The sequence below is a fragment of the Mauremys reevesii genome, linkage group 1 (assembly GCF_016161935.1).
Source record: "Mauremys reevesii isolate NIE-2019 linkage group 1, ASM1616193v1, whole genome shotgun sequence".
NCBI lineage: Eukaryota > Metazoa > Chordata > Testudines > Geoemydidae > Mauremys > Mauremys reevesii.
Window position 1 is genome coordinate 350,667,802 of NC_052623.1, and position 22,053 is coordinate 350,689,854.

Genomic DNA, 22,053 nt, shown 5'->3' on the forward strand with positions numbered 1-22,053 from the left:
GTGAGATCTTTTTGAAGTTCTTCACAATCTGCTTTGGTCTTAACTATCTTGAGCAGTTTAGTATCATCTGCAAACTTTGCCACCTCACTGTTTACCCCTTTCTCCAGATCATTTATGAATAAATTGAATAGGATTGGTCCGAGGACTGACCCTTGGGGAACACCACTAGTTACCCCTCTCCATTCTGAGAATTTACCATTAATTCCTACCCTTTGTTCCCTGTCCTTTTAACCAGTTCTCAATCCATGAAAGGACCTTCCCTTTTATCCCATGACAGCTTAATTTACGTAAGAGCCTTTGGTGAGGGACCTTGTCAAAGGCTTTCTGAAAATCTAAGTACACTATGTCCACCGGATCCCCCTTGTCCACATGTTTGTTTGACCCCTTCAAAGAACTCTAATAGATTAGTAAGACACGATTTCCCTTTACAGAAACCATGTTGACGATTGCTCAAGAGTTTGTTTTTCTATGTGTCTGACAATTTTATTCTTTACTATTGTTTCAACTAATTTGCCCGGTACCGACGTTAGACTTACCGGTCTGTAATTGCCGGGATCACCCCTAGAGCCCTTTTTAAATATTGGCGTTAGCTAACTTCCAGTCATTGGGTACTGAAGCCGATTTAAAGAACAGGTTACAAACCTTAGTTAATAGTTCCGCAACTTCACATTTGAGTTCTTTCAGAACTCTTGGGTGAATGCCATCTGGTCCCAGTGACTTGTTAATGTTGAGTTTATCAATTAATTCCAAAACCTCCTCTAGTGACACTTCAATCTGTGACAGTTCCTCAGATTTGTCACCTACAAAAGCCAGCTCAGGTTTGGGAATCTCCCTAACATCCTCAGCCGTGAAGACTGAAGCAAAGAATCCATTTAGTTTCTCCGCAATGACTTTGAAGCGGTGTAGCTCTATAGCAATATGCCTTATGCCTGAAGAGCTTCTATCTCTTTAGATGAAGTGCTCCATTTGCTGAAAGGCTTGAGGGCCACGTTATGATCCTGTGTGTATATGTATGTAATATAGGCTCTTATGGAAAGTACTGTAATTGTCAATCACAGCAGAAGATCTAGTCCTACTCCCAGAGCAGACAGCCAGAGTACCCACCAAGAAAAAGATCCCACTACTGCAGGAGACACCCATTGTTGTCCTCAATCATTCCCCCTGCAGCATCACAGAGGCAGAACGTTTGACAGGAATGTGGAGCTCTGATGTTGCATCAGAAGCTTGCTATTGCCTTGCCCCTTTCCACTGGGCTTGGGCTACTCTTACAATAGAAATTGGATGTTGGACATTTCCCATGGCTGCCATTGGCTTCATTTCCACACTTACTCCCTATCCTACCTGCTTCCCTAGCCCTCTTCAGGGTCCCTTCTCATGAGAGCCTATTGCAAAAAGTGGCCCCATTGCTCCATCTAAGAGCCATAGAGCGGGTACCTCAGGTGTACAGGGGAGTAAGTTTCTACTCCTAATATTTCCTTCCCCTGAAGAAGAGGGAGTCTTCCTCCTATCCTAGACCTGAGGAGAATGAACAAATACATATGCCACCTGAGATTCAGAATGATAAAGTTGCCTCCACCATTCCTTTTCAGCAGACTTAAAACTGGTTCATGGTTCTCAGCTTGTAGGACACATACTTACAAGTTGCCATCCACTGACCCACAGAAAGTACTTGAGATCCACTCTGCAGCCAAATGACTATCAGTACAAGGTACTTCCCTTCAGACACTCCGTTGGCCTGAGAGTTTTTGCAAAATGTGCCTGGTGGTGGTGGTGCATGCACCTGAGGAGATGGGACATCCACATCTACCCTTAAATTGATTGGCTGATCAGGGCAGATTCCAGCAGTAGACTGTAACAAGCCTAAATCACGCTCTCTCTCTCTGTTCAGCCAGCTGGGTCTCCTACTGAACTAAGAAAAATCACTTCTCATCCCCCTGAAAGTTAATGAGAGCAGGTAAGAGAGAGTGTACTTGCCAAACAGGTTCCTGTCCTTATAATTGGTATTACTCAAGATAAAATCAAGCCTGGCTACACTGTAGACTTGTCTTGGAATGTTAGGCCGTATGATGGCATGCATATACGTGATGTTGCTTGCCATACCTCACCTGCAACTCAGCCTCAAGTCAGTCTTCTCTCCCATCAGTCACCCGATGGACAGAAAGGACTTGATGCCACCTCACATCCTTGCAGAACTGGGATGGTGTCTAGAACCCAAGAACATTAGAAGACAGACTCTAATCAGACACCTCAGGGACAGGTGTGGCATCTGACCTAGTTCACAAAAGACATGAGAATTCACATAAATGTCCTGGGGTTCCTGTGATAGATCTGTTTATCACAAAGGACAATGCCAAGTGTTAAAACTACCTGGACCTGATTTTGCCACACTATGGTAAGATACTCTATCCAGCTCCAAAGGCCCTACGTCTGATAGGCTGGATGTTGGTTGTTTAAGTACCATGGATAGGGACTGCTCTGGACAAATTCGGGAAATTCTGGCGCAGAGCAGGGATGTCCACCAAGAAAAATGATTTGTCAAAATGGAAGTAGTTCTCTCAATGGGCATCCCAACATGGCTTGGATCCTCGGCAAGCTACAATACTGAAGATCCTGAATGACTTGCTGCACATAAAACACTCTAACCCTTCACTAAGTTTCACCTCACACATTCTCAGTGTTCCCATCTGCCATGCAGTTGTGCTAGTCTTTTCCCACCTGATGATATTGAAGTTCCTCAAAGGTCTGCTACATATTTATCCACAGGTCAGAAAACTTGCCCCTGCCTGGGACTTGAGCATTGTCCTCTTGAAACTCATGGTGATTCCTTTTGAACCTCTTTCAGAATGCTTCTTTCTTCATCTCACTCTGCAGTTGGCTATTATAGTTGCTATCACTTTGGCCAGGTGAATGAGTGAGCGCTGAGGATTTATGGCTGACCTCTCTGCACAATATTTCACAGGGACATGGTAATGTTGAAAGCGCATACTAGGTCTTTTGCCAAGTTGGTCTGAGTTCCATTTGAATCAGACTCTTAATGTATCTGTCATATCTCTGAAGCCACATATATGTTGGTAGAGAAGTTTATGTATACTGGATGATTCTCGAGTCTTACTTTACTACATCAACAGAACCAAACCATTCACTGTCTTCCCATTTATTTTTGGCTATCTCTGGCCATTCCAAAGGCCAGGCCGTCTCATCACAAAGAATAAATCTTGCATGGATAACACAGTGTATCTCACTGTGTTGCCAGTAGGTTGATGTACCTCTCCCACTGAACATCAAGGCTCGTTGCAGCAGAGCTCAGTTTACATCCTCCTGTTTCAGAAATATGCCAGTTTCCGAGATGTGGAAGGTTGCACCATACATGCTGCTAATAATCTAATATTTGTTTTTACCATAATATTATAAACAGTTTCTGAGGAAAATTCTGACATGTAAAACTTTATCACAGTCATCTGTTGCTGTATTCTTATTCTGAGCAATTGGACACTGAGCTGACAAATAATGGAGATAATCCATGAAAACATCCTCCATCTATTAGATGGGCTTATTTCCTTGATTTAGTGTTGATTTAAGCATTGAGAGCCCAGTGGCTTCTCTGGAGGAATGGCACAAAACGACATGGGCCAGTTCCTGAGCCCTTTTTCTGTACCCTTTGGACCACCTGAGCGGCTCAGAGGAGATGTGAACTGGCTGTAGTTGACCATGTGAGGGATACCACTGGCTGAGGGGAATTCTCAGCAGGTGTGAAAGCATTGGAGTTTGCTCCAGTGTCAGCGGCCTCCCACCCAGTGTAGGGGGGTGGGGGCAAAAGGTAGGGAGCGATGGAACAGAACTTCTGAGCAGCAATTCTGAGCGTATATACTCCTTGAGGGATCATACTCATTTGTGGTAAATTAGAACAGCTACGCACTCTCCTTATCCTGAATAAGCAGCAAAGAATCCTGTGGCACCTTATAGACTAACAGACGTTTTGCAGCATGAGCTTTCGTGGGTGAATACCCACTTCGTCGGATGCAAGTAGTGGAAATTTCCAGGGGCAGGTGTGTATATATATGCAAGCAAGAAGCTTCTTTTGCTTCTTGCTTGCATATATATACCTGCCCCTGGAAATTTCCACTACTTGCATCCGACGAAGTGGGTATTCACCCACGAAAGCTCATGCTGCAAAACGTCAGTTAGTCTATAAGGTGACACAGGATTCTTTGCTGATTTTACAGATCCAGACTAACACGGCTACCCCTCTGATACTTATCCTGAATGTATTTTGGTGCAGGAGAGACTCTGTCCCCATATTGGTCATCATGTGCTATGCTAAGACATCAGAATGTTAGATCTCAAGCAAGTAATCGTTGCCTTAGTAAGGGTTAATATTTTTACATGCACTTATGTTTTTAAATGTCCTTTTAAAGAGACTTTTGTTGGCTGAATACCCAAGAACATATCTTTTCAGAAGCTCACTACTCATGTATACTCCTCAAATGACTGAGGTTACTACATTATAGTTTAATTACCATCAAGTACTTAATACATTGTATGCTGCAGATGTAGATATTGAAGTTGTACCTCCTATCGGAACAGTTTTTCGTACAGGTTGGTGGTTTATATGCTTTTGTGCTCATTGATAGGAATCAAATAAACATCTGGTAAACACCCTTAAAGGTTTTAATGTTTTCTAGGCTGAAATATTGCTCTACCCAGCATCTTCCAATTAGTGTGCCCCAGTTCCACTGCTGTCTGATCAATTTTGTTGTTTTCAGGAACTTGTTCAGTCCCAAGCCTTTTTTCATTCTGTTCCAATAATATTTTTACTTTCTCATTCTCTTCCTCTGTAAAGGATTGAGTAAAAGGCTTCGTCTCATCACAAACTTGTGTGTTTAACCACTTCAGTTTCCAAGCTGAGTGAATTGAAGCAGTACAGCTTGTGTGTGTGGTCAAGGTGTGAGGTTCTAGTTCTGCGGTTATCTGTTCCACCTCTTTCCCCATGTTAAAACACTAATACTGTGGCGAGCGGCCTAACTCCTATCCATCTCCAAACTCCCTCCACTTTGAACCTTTTGTCAGGAGGTGGTTGACTGACACTTGGGGGTAGGGGAGTGAGTGAATTTGATCCATTTTTTATTCTCATTCTAGGTGAGCCCTGAAATTTCACCTTGAGTTGATCTCATCTGGTCTTACTCCCTTTTGTTCATTACCTTTGCGAGTAAGCTTTGTATTTTCTTTGCTCTTACAGGATGACCTTTTCTCAAAGATTTTCTTCTTCTTCATTTAAATACAATAAACTAACTTGATATAGTATCCTTCATGCACTACGGAGAATCACTCCTAGGCCAGAGGGACAATGCAGGTGTTTTACAACAGCATTTAAAGAGGGAGGCTATAACTAAATAGTCTGTTCTTCAAGGATCCCAGTTTTCTCACCCTCTTTTATTCTGAATATATTTATGTTCGCACAAAGACAAAAATTGGAAGCAACCATAACTGGTTTCTGTTAAGGGAAAAGCCACCCACATAAGCCTTTAAAAGCAAAGAAATGTCAGAGTAAGAGATTCTTTAACACAGGGGTCCCCAACCTTTTTAGGACCAGGGACCGGTTTCGTCCTGACCCTCCGCAGTCATGCCTGCGGGAGGTCCACCGGCTCCAGTGGAGCTTCCGCAGGCGTGCCTGCGGGAGGTTCAGCTGAGCCGCGCGACCAGCGAACCGCCCGCAGTCATGCCTGCGGGAGGTCCACCGGAGCCCCGGGAGCAGCGGACCTCCCGCAGGCACGACTGCGGAGGAAGCGCTCGTCCCGCGGCTCGGGTAGACCTCCTGCAGGCACGCCTGCGGAAGCTCCACTGGGTCGGTTCGCGGCCCACTTTCTAAGAGGCCGCAGACCGGTACCGGGCCGCGGACCGGGGGTTGGGGACCCCTGCTTTAACATATCTAACCCCCTACATATCTAACCCCCTAACATATCTAAAATCACATTTTACTGACTGACTCTACCTCTCTATAAACAAGTCTATATACTTCCAATATGAACAATAGTATAATACATGCATCATATTCCTCTCAATTGTACTATAATGCAGCTCTGACCTCGGAGTCTGTTATGTATATATGCACTATTTTTTTAGCTGTTCATTACTCTGGGTAGTCCTACAGAGCCAACACAGGTACGGGAGAGTGAGGTACTGGGCCTTTGGGCCAACTTCCCCCTCAGTTGCAAGGCAGAAGATAGTAGTGTTGCATAGATGACATTTCTGACCAAATTCTAGTTATCACTAAAGATGATGCACAAGCCAGAAACAGCTCAAGTGTGCATTGCTGCCAGCTAGAGGCAACCTTTCATTCGTAAACGTGACATGGAAATTGAGACAAAAGCTACGGGTAGGAGCGGGGAAAGACTAGATTAGTTAAAGATCTCCAAGGACTTGTGCTTTCCACTGAGGAGCATAACTGGAGCCTGAAAAGAACCTTGAGTGGTGCTCAAATGTGCAGTTTCACTGGTGGGTTGTACGTGTTCAAGTGTGAACTAGATGTATTATATATGTCTGTGTTTTTATCTGACTACAGATTTGAATATGAGACTTACTGAATGGCTTATTTGTCTTTTTGTAGAGAAATGAGTACTGTCCAGTTTTTTTTTAAATCAGTGTAGGTTACTTTCCTGACCCAGCGTATGAAAATAGTGAAGCATAATACTAAAATCTGTTGTTAACAGGCTTGTAAAATGCAATTCTGTATATTTAATAATAACGTAAAAAAGTAGTTAGCACAGGGCTTCCCTTCCAAGGAATAACAAGATTCTATATACATGTATGCAGTTTCATAGTTAATTGGAGGGAGAATTTGCAACATGTAAGCGCCTTGAGAGTTCGCCTGCCAAGCAACTTGACTGAGAGCCAGGAACCTTCACCAGCCTTTGTAAACTGACCCAGAAAGAAAAATGAGACAAACAGAATCGATAAACAAAGATCACGTGTTGGTTATGAGTGCATTTGAAAGGATGGTTGCCTGGGGAAACAGGAAATAAGAATTACACAACAAACAGTTAGGACTGCTAATTTGATGACGCTGTTTCGGGGAACTACATAAAATGAAACCTTCAGGAATCTTCAGTATGTCAACGTTTCTAAATCTGAAGGTAGAAAAGAGAGGAATACCTTGATGTTCATACACAGTTTTTCTTACTGCAAAAAATACAACTTCCTCACAGTACCCTTTTGTCCAGGGGTAGTCAATTATTTTTTGTCATGGTCAGGGGTGAAAGTAACTTACAGGAATTACCGGTACACTGGAGTCCTGAACGGGGGTGTGGCCTCAACAGGAAGAGGTGTGGCCTCATCCGGAAGAGGCGGGGTCTTACAAGATTTAAAGGCTGTGGGGTCCAGCTCTGGCTGGGAGCCCTAGGCCTTTAAATCACCCTGGAGCTACCAGCTGTAGAGGTGGCTGGGAGCCCTGGGTCTCAGAGGCAAATTAAAGGGTCCGGGTCTCTGGCTGCTGCAGAGCTCCAGGCCCTTTAAATCATTGTGGGAGCCCTGCCGCTGCTACCTCGGGGTGGCAGGGCTCGGGCGGGAATTTAAAGGGCCCAGAGCTCCCTGCAGTTGCAGGAGCCCTGGGCCCTTTAAATCCCCACCCGAGCCCAGCTGCAGGAGCCCCGGGGCTCCGGCAGCAGTTTAAAGGGTCCAATGCTCCTGCCAGTGCAGGGAGCCCCTGGTCCTTTAAATGGCCTCCAGAGCCCTGCCCACTGCTGGGGTAGTGGCAGCAGGTCTCCGGTGGTGATTTAAAGGGCCTGGGGCTCCAGCTTCTGTGGGGAACCCTGAGCCCTTTAAAGCGCCGCCGGAGCTCCGGAAGCGGGGCTAAGGCAGTGCTTTAAAGGGCCTAGGGCTCCTCACAGGGGCTGGAGCACCAGGCCCTTTAAATCCCTGCCCAAGCTTGGCTGCCGGAGCTCCAGCAGTGCTTTAAAGGGTCTGGGGCTCCCCGCAGCGGCTGGAGCCCTGGGCCCTTTAAATCACCATCGGAGAAGCCAGTCCAGTCCAGCATGACGTACCGGCTCTTGCTGGCACGGTGTGGCGTACCGTACCATACCGGCTTACTTTCACCTCTGGTCATGGTCCAAATTTCTTGGTCGAGGTATAGGCCAGGTCCAGACTCCAGAGAAAATAAAAGTAAAAAAATAAGTAAATAAAAAGATTTGTCTCCATTCAAAAGCATCTGGCTGTCTGGATATGGCCTGCAGTCTACCTATTGTCTACCGCTGCTATTATCTACCCCGCTATAGTTTACGGGAAAGTGCATTAATCTGAGTGTCATGAGACCGTGACTTCAAGTGTCGCCTCTTCTGACTACCATTAAACTGTTTGCATCACAGCCCTTATCATTAAGTAAGGCTCCAGGTATCATATGGCCCCATTTGACAGATGAGGTAACCGAAAGATTATGCAAGATCAGTGCTGCCAGAGCAGGAAGTAGAACTTAAGTATCCCGGTCTCTTCCACTAACATATCTGAGGCAGTGGCTATGTGCTTGGCCATACTCTCTGTAAAATGAGGCTACTTCTACTTACCTGCCTCTAGGAAGCGTTGAGACACACACAGATGATAATCTTTATTAAACAAGTGCTATTTGCTGTATAGGATGCTCTTGTAGTTAAGGCCCTGGACTCAGGAACAATGGGTTATATCCTTGGTTCCTCAACAGACCCTTCTATATTACGGTGAGCCAGTCATAAAACACGTTTTCAAGAGGTGAATGCTTAGTATGATTTTCAGCTTTCTTTCTACTTTGTGCCATCTTAAAATGATTTAAATGGTTTTAAAAGGCAAACATTTAATAATAAATAGAAGAAAATTAATCAAAAGAGGTGTAATTAGCATTTTCACACATGATATACTAGCACATAATGTTTTTCTGAAATCTATGCTCTAGGAATTATGAGGGAGTTCTATGGCTTGTTTTATATAAGATGTTAACATAAACATAAGAACATAAGAAAGGCCGTACCGGGTCAGACCAAAGGTCCATCTAGCCCAGTATCTGTCTACCGACAGTGGCCAATGCCAGGTGCCCCTGAGGGAGTGAAAACACAGGCAATCATGATGATCTCTCTCCTCCCATCCATATCCATCCCTCCTCACAGAGGAGGGGGGGGGACACCATTCTTACCATCCATCCTAATACACCATGAATTTATCCAGTCCCCTTTAACATTTGTTATAGTGTTCCACAAGTTGACTGTGCGCTGCGTGAAGAAGAATCATTTGGTGACCCCTAGTTCTTATATTATGTGAATAAGTAAATAACTTTTCCTCCACTTTCTCTCAACATCACTCATGATTTTATATACTCTATCATCCCCCCTAGTCTTCTCTTTCTTTCAACTGAGAAAGAGTCTAGTCTTTAATGTTAGACTAGATAATCACAGGGGTCCTCTCTGGCCTTGAAATCTGTGAATAATGTAAAGGGACTGCTGCCTTTTAGTTCTTTGGTATACACTTTTGAGGTCTTTGCTACACATTTAATCTTCGAGGCCCTTTTTCTACTATGTATGGCCTTCGCCTCTCCATTAAGTTTCATCTCTTTATTACGCAGGTACAAACTGCGAATGTTGATTTGACTTTTATACGTATTTTGGTTGTCTCTAAAATTATCTGCAGGTGTGTATATAGTATTGAGGGGGGGAAAGGAGTCTGCACATATCTTCTGCGTAACCTTTCTGTATATCTTAAAATAGCAAGAAAATTCCCACAAAGAGAATTGCTAAAAGGGAACAGTCACCCACGCAAACCCTTTAAAGCAAGAAAGTATCCAGTTATAGAATCTTGTACCTCACTTGCTGAGATATAGCAGCCGTAGTTCACAGAAAAACTGGCAGAACCCCCTGTCCAGGCACATTCATTTCAGTGTAGCCTAAACTTGTTGCTAATAGATTTAAACTAAATCAAAATAAGCCTGGTTTAAAACAGTCTTTTTGCACTGTTTTAACTGTTTAAAACCACACCTTGAGCTTCAACTGGTGCAACTCTGTGTAGTAAAACCCATTTACCCTTGTCTTCGTTTAAAAAAAAAAAATAATTGTGCCCTACTGAATATTATCAAAATGAAGCAGTTGCCCTTAGTTCTTTGCAATCTTCTCCCTCTAGCAGAGATGAGGCACCTTATTACCTTGGAATTAAAAGGCAAAGAAGTTCTTGGTGTAAATCAAAAGATTTACTTAAGTATTTATTTAATGCCAAGTATATCTCAGCAGTGTACAGGACATGAGAGAAAACCAATCCCTGCCAAATAAGGAATACCTAGCTAAATAGAGGTCCCCATGCCTCACAAGCAGACTCTGTGGTTGCAGGTTATATTTTATTTTCATATTATATATCCGATTCCTTCAATTCTGCCTTCTCTGGTATCTGTTTCCATTGTTCTGTTTAGGATGTAATATTTACTTTCTCTCTTACTGAACAGTTCCTATGACAGGTTTCACTCAGAGAGCCACCATTGATCCGGAACTGAACGAAATACATGTGTTGTCTGGGCTCAGTAAAGACAAAGAGAAACGGGAAGAGAATGTTAGGAACTCTTTCTGGATTTATGACATTGTGAGGAACAGTTGGTAAGTAAATTAAAAGCTTCTCTGAAAGCAAGGTGCAGTTGTTAATTTTTAAAAATTAGGGAGGTTATTCCATTTTGTACTTGTGGGATGGTAGGAACGTAGTATATTTAAAAAGCCTCTTTCCCCCTGCAACACTTTCAGATGCAGGCAGGGCTGACTCAAGCTTTCATCCTACTGAGTTGGATAACCTGGTTTCCCTGCAGTTTTACTGGGTGGGGGATGGCCTCCATCAAGACCTTTAAAAATGTACGGTCCAGGGTCGCTTCCCAGATAGCCTATTTGATCCAAATCTCTCCTCTTACTTCTGTTTAGTATGATGTATACCAGTTGGGTGCCACTACCTCACCCCAGAAAATTAATGGGTGAAGTCCATGTCCCACTGAAATTAATGGGTCATGGGTTGCTAAGTCACTTAAGTACTTTGAAAATTTTGCCCTATGTAATTAAAATGTTATAGCAGTTTCAAATTAACCATTTGCCTACTGAGTACTGTAACAGCTACCATGCATAAGGCAAAACGTAGCTGCAGTAGAAATTAAAAAGCTAATGTTAAAAAAATTATATAATACACGGATTAAGAAATGTGTCTGTACATCTGGATATAGTGCTTAGATTATCCACAAATACAAAGTTTGTTTTAAAAGTCAAAATACATATAGTACATAATCAGCAATAACCCAAATTTAGGTGAAGAAATTTAACAATACAGTTTAGATATTAGAATCCGCATACTTGGGAACATCACTTGTGAAAACTTATACAGAGAGTTGGTTGTGGAAAGCAAATGTAATTATATTCTGATGCTGTATCACATATTACCTTTCGGAAGTGACAGTGTTTCATACGACACCAGACTTGAAGTAAGGTTGCCATCCAGTTGTTATAAAACTGGTTCACAAGGAAGTCATTTCCTATATGGTACATTTATTTGGGATTAGGTGGGGCAAACTGAAACTAAGACCTCCTGTTCCCTGGAATGGCCATTTGTCGCCTGCCTTTTCTCTAATAGTCTCCCACAGCCGTCTGTTAAGGAGCCAGATACCTACCTTGCACACAATGAGTTTTAATCAACCACCCACATTTTATGCAACCTTCTCTTTCGATAACTGCTTGTTCTACCCTGTAGCTAATTCTCGTTTGCTAGTGGGAGAATGTTTGAATATTACCCTGTGTTCCAGGTCTTGTGTCTATAAGAACGATCAAGCAGCAAAAGATAATCCAAGTAAAAGCCTTCAGGAGGAGGAGCCCTGCCCGAGGTTTGCCCATCAGCTGGTGTATGATGAGTTGCACAAGGTATGGATGTCTATTTTCAGAGTGCTAGATTTCAGTTGTATTTAGTGGGTATAACTGCAGATCTAAAAAATAAGCTGGTTGTGTCTTTGCCTGTGATTAAGCAGAAGAAGCTGATGATGATCTGACATGGTGTAATGCACTTAGCTTCGTCTCATAGTTGAGTTTGGCCCTATGGGTGGTGGGAAGATCTGCTGGTGATGGTGAATCAATTCAACATACAAGTTACTGAGCTGCTTCTTCCTTTATAACAGGGGTAGGAAACCTATGGCACATGTGCTGAAGGCAGCATGCGAGCTGATTTACAGTAACACTCACACTGGGTCCTGGCCATCAGTCTGGGGGGCTCTGCATTTTAATTTAATTTTAAATGAAGTGTCTTAAACATGTTAAAAACGTTATTTACTTTACAAACAACAATAGTTTGGTTATATATTATAGACTTACAGAAAGAGACCTAAAATGGTTAAAATGCGAAACCTTAAATCAGAGTGAATAAATGAAGACTCGGCACACCACTTCTGAAAGGTTGCTGACCCCTGCTTTATAATATTAATAGGCATGATAGTGCTAAGTTAGAGGCAGCCAAAAGCAGCCTATGGGACAAATGCTGCCTATAAAGTTCTGTAGTGAGGTTAGCTCACAATCATTCTGATGTTTAAAACATAGGTAAAGCCCATGGAGGCTAAGTCCATGCATGCAGCACTCCGTCTTGGTCTGCTCAGTCCATACGGAGAAGCACATGCTGGCTGGCTTATGCTATCATATTCAGTTGCATAGTACAAAAGAGGGTGGTTGCAATCTCTTCCGTTTCACATACCCATTTTGTGGGCTCCCAGCAAATCGCATTGAGAGACACAGGCAGTTTTTGGGCATGTAATTCTCCAAACTTTAAAGTCTTGTATTAATTTAGGAAACATAAATATTGCTTGTGCAGGGGAAACTTGTCACTCAAAATACTGGTGCAGAATAGACAACTGGTGAAGTAAAATCAACTGCTGTCACTTAAGAATAGGTCTGTACTGCAGTCCAGAACTCAGCTGCAGCATGGATAAGAACAGCAGTGTGGATGCAGCATTGCAGGCTTTAGCGCAGGCTTTCAAGCATGCTGGTGACCCTTGGGTATGTACTATCAGGGGGAGGGATAGCTCAGTGGTTTAAGCATTGGCCTGCTAAACCCAGGGTTGTGAAGTTCAGTCCTTGAAGGGGCCACTTAGGGATCTGGGGCAAAATCAGTATTTGGTCCTGCTAGTGAAGACAAGGGGCTGGACTCAATGACCTTTCAGGGTCCCTTCCAGTTCTGAGATAGGTATATCTCCATATATTTACTTGCATTGCTAGTCTGCGTTAAAGCCCGTGCCACTACATACACACTGTTATTTTTAGCCATGTTAGCATGGTTAAAGCTAGCATGTGTCTAACCATGCTGCAATCACACCTCTAGATTGCAATGTAGACATATCCTAAATGTGTAAAACCATACAAGACTGAGAGCAGAATTCTACAGGATTGCTGAATCATGGCTCCTATCTTGAATTCACTTTATATGAGAAGCCATACATACTTTTAGAAGCCTCTGTTCTGGACTCCCCTGATATAAATGAGGAATCTCCCTTCTATGGACTCTAATATAGTGATTTTTTTGGTGGGGGAGGGGAGGGGAATGAATATATGGAGGAGGAGAAATTTTTGAGTCTCTGCAATTGCAGAACCCTCTATGGGATATTTAGTATTCAACAGATGAGTTTTCAGGTCATAAGTGGGTTTTTTTTTAAATCCAGTAAACGAAGGGAAAAAATCAATACTACTTGCTTTCCACTTTCCTTGTGCTTTACATCTCCTTGTTGTAAAGAGGTCATGGACTCAGCCTCATAATTAGAGGGATACATCTTGGTTATCCTGAAGTGCTTTCAACAACATGACTTTATTTTTCAAAACTTGCCCTTAGCGCTGGCAAAAATAGAGGCCTTGAGCAGAGATGTTGTAATGCATTTCCCAGTGCTGTATCATTTAACTGGTCATTAGTGCCACAGCTTCTAATAATTTGGGTATGTCGGAAGACTTACCTGTACAGCCTTCTGATGTCCGAGACTAAAAGTTGTAATGTTGAGTTTGTGGTACTGCCGGATGCAAACCAGCAGAATGTGAACTGTACACCATACTTGTTATTTATACATATAAATCTTTTTGTATATCCCTAAATGATGAAAAACAGGGGGAGGTGGGAACAAGGGCTTTCTCAAATCTATTAATTTTCAGTGTCTTGGCTTTTCCTTCCTTTTTTTCATAGCAACTCCTTAGAACTGACTGTGTGCAATTAATTCTTCTCTCTTTTGCAGTGGATTATAATATTCATCGGTGCTTTATCTGTTCCAGTGCAATAATAGCAATCATTTATGAAATCATGGGTGGGGCTGGTTCATTTCAGGATGCATCCTTTCCAATTTGACACTTTATCCCATTAGCTCTTTGCTTTGCCTCCAGTTAAGGTAGGAGCTGAAGTGAACAAGCCTCTTGTAATTCGCCATGTAGAACATCTCATAACCAGGGTATTGCATTATAAGATAATGAAAACAAATCTGTCCTTCCGGAGTCTACTTGAGTATTTGTCCATATACTATGGTCATATCAAGACAATCGGGGGCTTTAACAGTCCCTGTTGACCCATCCCTGTTTGTGTGGGTAGCTCCTGACACCTCTACTCTTAAAAGCATTCTGCTGGACTGGGATCAGCCCACAATCACTATCCGTTGAGCATTCTTTAGGCCTCCCTAGAACAGGGATTCTCAACCTTTTTCTTTCTGAGCCCCCCGAAACATGCTATAAAAACTCCATGGCCCACTTGTGCCACAGTAACTGGTTTTCTGCATATAAAAGCCAGGGCTGGTGTTGGGGGTAGCAAGCAGGGCAATTGCCCAGGGCCCATGCCGCAGAGGACACCACGAAGCTAAATTTCTCAGGCTTCTGCTTCAGCCCCAGGTGGCGGGGCTCAGGGCCCCAGGCTTCAGCCCCATGCAGTGGGACTTTGGTCGGCTTTCTGCCCTAGGCCCTAACAAGTCTAACACTGGTCCTGCTTGGCGGACCCCCTGAAACCTGATCACAGCCCCCCAGGGGCCCCTGGACCCCTGGTTGAGAACCACTGCCCTAGAACACTGGTCCTTGTCTTCAGATGAGTTGGGGTCTAACTCAGAAGAGAGGACTTTGCTCTCACAAACCCAGAGAGCTGCTCACATCTCTCCATCAGAATCGTGATTCAATGGTAGCAGTGAGGATTCCCCCAATGCCCTCTGCTGTGGTGATGGCACTTCCATAGTAATGGGTTTCCAATGTTAACTCATTAGGATGACTAGGGTAGTTAGTACATCAGAGCACCATTGTTGCAGGCTGTCTGCAAAGTTATGTTTTCAAGACTTTCTTTGCAACCAAAAGAGAGATTCTGTTGTCATGTGACTCCAGGACCCTGGGCCCTAGGCCCTATAGTAGCTATGCTTTAATTTGGCTCTACCACACACTAGTTTTTCTGCCTCTGGCAGATAATTGTTTGTCTACTTCAGAGTCAGCGTCTTGGAGGTCAAGAATGGAGAGTATATTGGCAATCTGTCGAGAGGTCATTATGCCATAAGTCTTTCTGAGCAGCAGTGCCAGAAAAGCCTAATGAGCAAAATGTGTTGGGAGACGATATACAATAAAAAGGTTGAATTTCTACTGTTACTTCCACATAGCCACTATCATATTCACTTTGAAGGGCTGTTGCATTAATATGGGTTTCTCTCTTCAATAGATACAGTAACCTAAAGAACATTTTGAAATAAGTTTGTATATTATGGATATTAGAGATCATTTCAAGATATCTTAAAGTAAGACACATACTAGTCTTTGACAGCACAGACTTATATTTTTCATCGTGCTAGACAGTAAGCTTGAGGAGAATTACTATTTCTCAATTTATTGATCAGCAGATTCAGTAGAGTGAAGCAAGCCTAGTAATAACTTGGAATAGGGTTTAAAAAAAAACACCAACCCCTGTATATGTAGTAGAATAACATCTTCAGAGACGTGACTTGCCAAATGTACAGTAAATGTTTAATACATGTGCACATATCAACTTAAAAACTGTCTCTGGCCTATATAGGTTCATTATTTGTTTGGAGGAAATCCTGGGAAATCCTGCTCTCCAAAGATGAGGCTGGATGACTTCTGGTCACTGAAGCTCTGTCGGCCTTCGAAGGAATACCTGTTGAGACACTGCAAATACCTCATAAGAAAGCACAGGTATGTATAATAGCTGAGACGGCTTCTTTTGAGATGATTAATTACAAGTTGTAGCCTTTCCAAACGCTTTTTAGAGAATTTTAATGGGGAAAATAGGGAGAATCTTTGAAAATTGTTATAGGTTCCCCTATTATTTTTTGCTGCTTTTTTCAAAATAAACCCTGATATTCTTGTCTCTTAAAGAAGTCAATGACACATTCCTAAAGCAGTGTTCTAGTAGGCAATTATGTCTTCCAGTGGTGTTAGCAAGGCCATGTGTCCAAATTCCCCAGCACATCTGAAAATTTACCCCCTTATTGGTTCACGTGAAAATGTTTCTTGGATTCATATGGACCTAGTTGGTTTATCAAAGAAAAGGTTAAGAAGAAAGTAGATGAAAGTCTACAAGTACTTATGTGGGGATGAGATTTCTTTGATGTTGTACTGTGCAGTAGAAGTATGTGCTCGTATCATGCAGCTATTAGCTAAAGTTTCAGTTTAGCTTTTCAGTAAGAGCTTTTTTTTCAAATGGCCATGTAGAAAACAGTGCATGAAGAGGTAGATTTGCATAGTCAGGCACGCTCGGGTTTGAAAATTTGGGCTTGAATGTCCTGTTTTATACTGTACAATATCTGAGGCCTCTAGTCATATGAAATAGAGCTGAAGCTTAACCAGCACTTACTGGTGAATTTGGTATACTGTCAAGATGACATCAAACAATCTCTCCTACCCCTTGACTGCTAATTCATGGTAGCTTCTGCCTTTGGACCATCCATGCAGCTTCCTAAAAGATGTGAACTTTTTTTAAAGGAAGGAGATAAACAAAGACAGTGACTTGATTTAAACCAAAATCATTTATATTACTGATTTAAATCAGTAAGCCATAAACTTGATTTTAAATAATTTACTATAATCCTGTTTTGCAGTTCTCTTTATTTTCGTAAAGAGAGGTTGATTCTCATTGGTTGGTAACCATTAATAGATATTGATTTGCAACTAAATTTGAGACGTTTTGCTAACCAAAAGGATATACAATATGCATGTTTTATTTAAGCCGTTATTGCTTAACATAAATGTATTCAGTTTCTTAATTTTTATTTTTGAGAAAATGGCGAACGATGCATTTGTTAATTATTGGGTTTTTATCATTATTATTCATGACAAAAACAGTATTTTTAAATTGTTCTGTTAGTTAAATAAAGCTACCTTCAATGTGCTGGATACATAAGAAAGAGTCAAAACATGTTTTGCTTTTAAAACTGATTGATTAAGTAGAGGAAGTATATCTGTAGTTAGTGAATTCAACTGGTTGTTTCTGGCCACCATGACCCTCAAGATTTTAGAACTAGTAGATCTCATCCCCTTCCCTCATTTTTATTTGTAGAGTGGAAGAGAAGAACAAGCTTTCTTGCTTCAACTTGCAGTCGGTTTCTCAACTTAGAATGAACTAGTCATTGAATTGAATAAACTGAAATAAAGAAAAATATTCTCTCTGCAGTTGCAGAAGTGGCTAGTGCACTTCAGCAAACTCTGGTTCCAGGTGCTTATCCAGTGACTTCAATCAGTTCAGTAGTTTGATGTTCTTTAAAACTTTGGCAGCAAATGTGATACTTGAAATATTATTTAATTTATTTTAATAAGTCATAGTAAATTTAGGCCGTAACATACGTTGTCACAATTTCCAATACATTTATTTAAAAAAAAACAACCCAACGTATTTAATTCAAATAAAATACAATGTAAAGAAACAGATTTTTTTTAAATTTTAAACCAATTTTATCCACCCTGATCAAAAGAGATACTCTAAACCAAACTGAAGGACCTCCTTAGCATAGCACAATTGGGTTGGCATTGAGGTTCAGCCTGTTGAAAAATGTAGATATAGAACTGCATCTGTTTGAAAAAAATTGCTGGCACTCTCGATTTGGCATCTTTTTAAACGGAGTACTGTATTGGCTGATGTGTCATCACTGCCCTCTACTGGGTGAATGTAAGACCTGTCCAAGTGCGTGAGTGGCCTATAGAAGAAGGAAACCTTACTACTATTGCAGTGAAGTCTCCATTTAGCTTCTAAAAAGACCCGTGCTTTCTGAAGCAGGTTATCCCAATTTCTGTCCTCCCAAGATCCACAATGAACAAGGTAGATAACAATTGCTAAGTGCTTTTGGTACAGAAGAGGCACAGCAGCTTCTTTTGTGACTTGTAAACATGCTGTCTGAGAGTGGCTGCTTCGATCGATATTACAATCCATAGAACTAGAGGGGTCTTTCAGTTAATGACATGAGGGGGGAAACTAATTCTTCAAGCAACCTAATGAAAAGTCTGTGTAACTGAGAAAATCAATCTCCAAAGCAAGATTGTCCGATCTGTCCATTCACTTGTCTTTGGGTCAGACCAACTTGAAGTCCTAGGTTGATTCCCTTTTGGTTGGTGGGTGCCTGAATACCATACGTTTAAGACATTTGCAGCCCTTGTATTCATTCCTAAGGGAATATTTTGGATGAAAATGTGCTATTGGTTTTTTAAAGGCAGTTAGATCAGGTTTTGGACATTTTGTGTCTTGATTATAGGTAGTGGGTGTTGGAAATTTTGAGTTCTAGCTCTGAATCTGCTGTTTGGGCAAGTGACTTTACTTCCTCATACCTCAGTTTATCTCTGTGAAATGGATACACCACACTTATTTGCCTAATGTTTTAGTACAGAGTACCTTATGAACAGCAACTTGTACAGCTTTGAGATACTTGGTTATTTTAGCAAAAGGATCAAAGTCACTAGCTTTGATTTCCCCTGAGCACCTTAGAATGCTGCTTCTGAACCCAGACTTTTAGCAGGAGGGGGCTGAGCTGTCATAGAATTCATGTGCTTTAAGCAGCTATCACTGAACAGTTTGCATGTGTGACTTTTGCTCCCATAAGAGTAGTGTTTAGTAACTGAGCTCAAAGTAAATGAAAACAGTGCTTGTTTTGAGCATGTCTTACAATCACATACAAGTTGCTTATCTCCTTCCACTTTACAGGTTTGAAGAAAAGGCCCAAACTGACCCACTCGGTGCACTGAAATACTTACAGAATGACTTGTATGTAACTGTGGATCATTCTGACCCTGAGGAGACAAAAGAGGTAAGAGTGAAAACTACCTCCTCTTTTTTTTTTAATAGAATGTAAGGGTCATACTGTGGAACTTTTAGAGTTACCTTAGGTTTACTTAGACCTTGTCTACACACACGTATTTCTTTAACTGTACAGAATAGTTAGAAGTACGACTCCCTAATGTGGTTGCAGTTATACTGATATGAAGGTACTTATACCAGTATAGCTTATTCCCCTTATATATGGGAATAGCTACACCAGTGGAGTAATATGCCAATATAACTGCATCTAAGCTAGGGGATGTACTAGTATAACTATTGCTATTTTTAAAAAAACTCCACACCCCATATCAAAATAACTATCAGTAAAAAAACTGCATGCAGAGAGGGCCTTAGATTTAATTCTAATGGGCTGTCTTGTGTTTGGGGGTTTTAATGAAATATAAGCTCTGTATAAAATGGCACAGGCTTATAGTTAATTGGTTGTGCTATGGAAAGTGCATTATATTGCACCCAATAAAAGGAAATGCTGCTATTATGTTATATTAAGAAGATGTAAAAGGGATACTCTGATATCAGACATCGCCCCTGAAGGTGATGTTCTCAGGATATTTTTTCATTTGGGTTGTACATATTTAAATAGTTCTGAAGGAAAAAATTGATCTCTTCTCCAGAATATATATTTCTCACTCTGGATTTTTTTTTATGTATGTTGATCGCTAAGGCTTTTATATGGCCTTATCACATTTTTCAGTGCACATATTTGGTTTTTCCAGGAGTAAGTCTGTTCCCACAGCACAAATGAAGCCATAAGTTCCCAAGAGCTGATAGGAATTTCAGACAGCTTCTCTCCATTACATATGTCACTTTACAAAAGGGATTAAGGAAGTCTAATAGCAGCCCTACATAATTTATTGAATTTATGAAGTTTAGGATAAGCTTTTGGGTTTTGCTTCTATGTGCACTTAAGTATAGTACTTCGGACCTTCAAAGTGCTGTACAAACATGTAACCCTTATCACTCTGTCTCAGCTGCCCCATTTTAACTGGTTAGGGTGTTCCTTACTTTCCTTATGTTGGTGCAAATGAGAAGTAGCTCCACTGAAGTCAGTGGATAGTTACCCTTGTAAAGCTGGTATGAGACGAGAATTGGGCTCAGTAACTAGATGTCTTGCCCTAGTTCACGTGTCAAGTCAGTCTTAAAGCTGTGATAAGAACTTGGGGAGTCTCTGGCTCAAAGCCCCTTAATGTACTGGCTAGATCATACAATTGTTCTAAGCAAATAGAAATTGTCTAAGTATAGCCTCTAAAAGCTTTGTTTTTGTGGGGTTGTTACTGAAGGCCATATGCAATATGGTGCTGGGGTTATAGGGTGACAGGGCTTTGGAAACTAATTTGCTGGTATCAGGATCCTGGAAATGGTTGTTTAATTACTTTATCATAGATTACAATTCATTTTCAGTAACATCATTGACATGCTAAGGTTATGTTGCCAGATTTAATAGATAAAACATCCATACAACATGTCTAAATTGAGTTTCACACTGAAATTGACTCATACTAGCTACCTTCACATCTTTTCTCTCATTTGGGACAGGAATAGGAAGAAAAATAACAGGAAATTCTTGCTATTTTTCAACCTGACAAGTATTTGAATTAAATTTCATATAGTGCATAGAGGATCCCAAAATATTTCACAATACTTTCACAAAGTCTCTGCAAGATACTCTCACAGTAAACTGCATGCTATTCAATTTATCTACCTTGCAAGCGTGAAATGTTTGAGTTGACCATGCTATCATGTGAACCTGTGATTTCAGGGAAGGGTTTCAATCCTGATGTGCAGGGCCCAAAGCCCCTTTCTCTCTCTCTCTCTCTGGCTTTTCAGGATAATAGTTGTAAATTTCACTACACCTCCTCTCTTTGCAGGCCTAATGCTTGAATTTTTTGACCTCTTTCCTCTTGGGTCTCTTTGCCAAATCAATATTTACTGTTTAGCAGAGTTAGAGCAGCTGCTGAAAACCTTTTGCAACTTCTTCCTTTACAATCTCTTCTGTTCCAATAGCTTCAATTCTCATAGGCTTGTTGTATCAGAACAGAGCTGCCAGTCAGATGGCTTTAGGCCCACGCTGCACTGATACTGACTGGGTATATTTCCATGATGTCAGTTTCCCTTCCGGTTATCTCATTGAGTTGGCTTCTGGCACTGGCACGACATCTCCAAATGGCTCCTATGTGTTCTTCTCTGTACTGATACCATATTTTGGATCAAAATTGAAGCAGAAGTTTCATTGTTTCCCAGCACAGATTCCTGCACAATTCCTGGCACCACCTATAACAGAGATGTGGTCTATTTCATAGCAAAGGCAGTATATCTTGTTGACTCTGTGTGCTGAATATAGCTCAGCATTGTAGGACTGCTAAGTTTGATTCTCTTCAGATCTCCTCTTACGGCTGTCTTTTTCCTCTCTCCTTTACCTTCCCCATCTCTGCTCTGTCTCCAACCAACTCGCATTCACTGGTCACAGTTTTGTAAAGCAGCAAGCTGATTGGATTTGTCCCTGATATAGTGTAGTGTGATTGTTTGTGGTGTTCAGTGTCAGTTGGTGGTCACGTTGTGAACCACCAACGAAGTGGGTATTCACCCACGAAAGCTCATGCTCCAAAACGTCTGTTAGTCTATAAGGTGCCACAGGATTCTTTGCTGCTTTTACAGATCCAGACTAACACGGCTACCCCTCTGATACTTGACACGGATTTCAGAGGTTTGTAAGCATTGCTGTAAAGGATTGCACCAAGATAAAATTCTGCATAAAACAATCCTAGCTTAGGA

The 22,053-nt window shown here is 41.6% G+C and overlaps 1 protein-coding gene across 3 annotated transcripts in view; it reads left to right on the forward strand.

The window, feature by feature from the left end:
- Positions 1-22,053, forward strand: part of MKLN1 (muskelin 1) — a 172,611-nt gene that overhangs the window by 141,356 nt on the left and 9,202 nt on the right. For all 3 annotated transcript variants that reach the window (XM_039519647.1, XM_039519648.1, XM_039519649.1), the window contains 4 exons: positions 10,445-10,592; positions 11,771-11,885; positions 16,015-16,154; positions 19,150-19,252. In XM_039519647.1, coding sequence (XP_039375581.1) covers positions 10,445-10,592; positions 11,771-11,885; positions 16,015-16,154; positions 19,150-19,252 — 506 coding nt within the window. The remainder of the gene's footprint in view (positions 1-10,444; positions 10,593-11,770; positions 11,886-16,014; positions 16,155-19,149; positions 19,253-22,053) is intronic.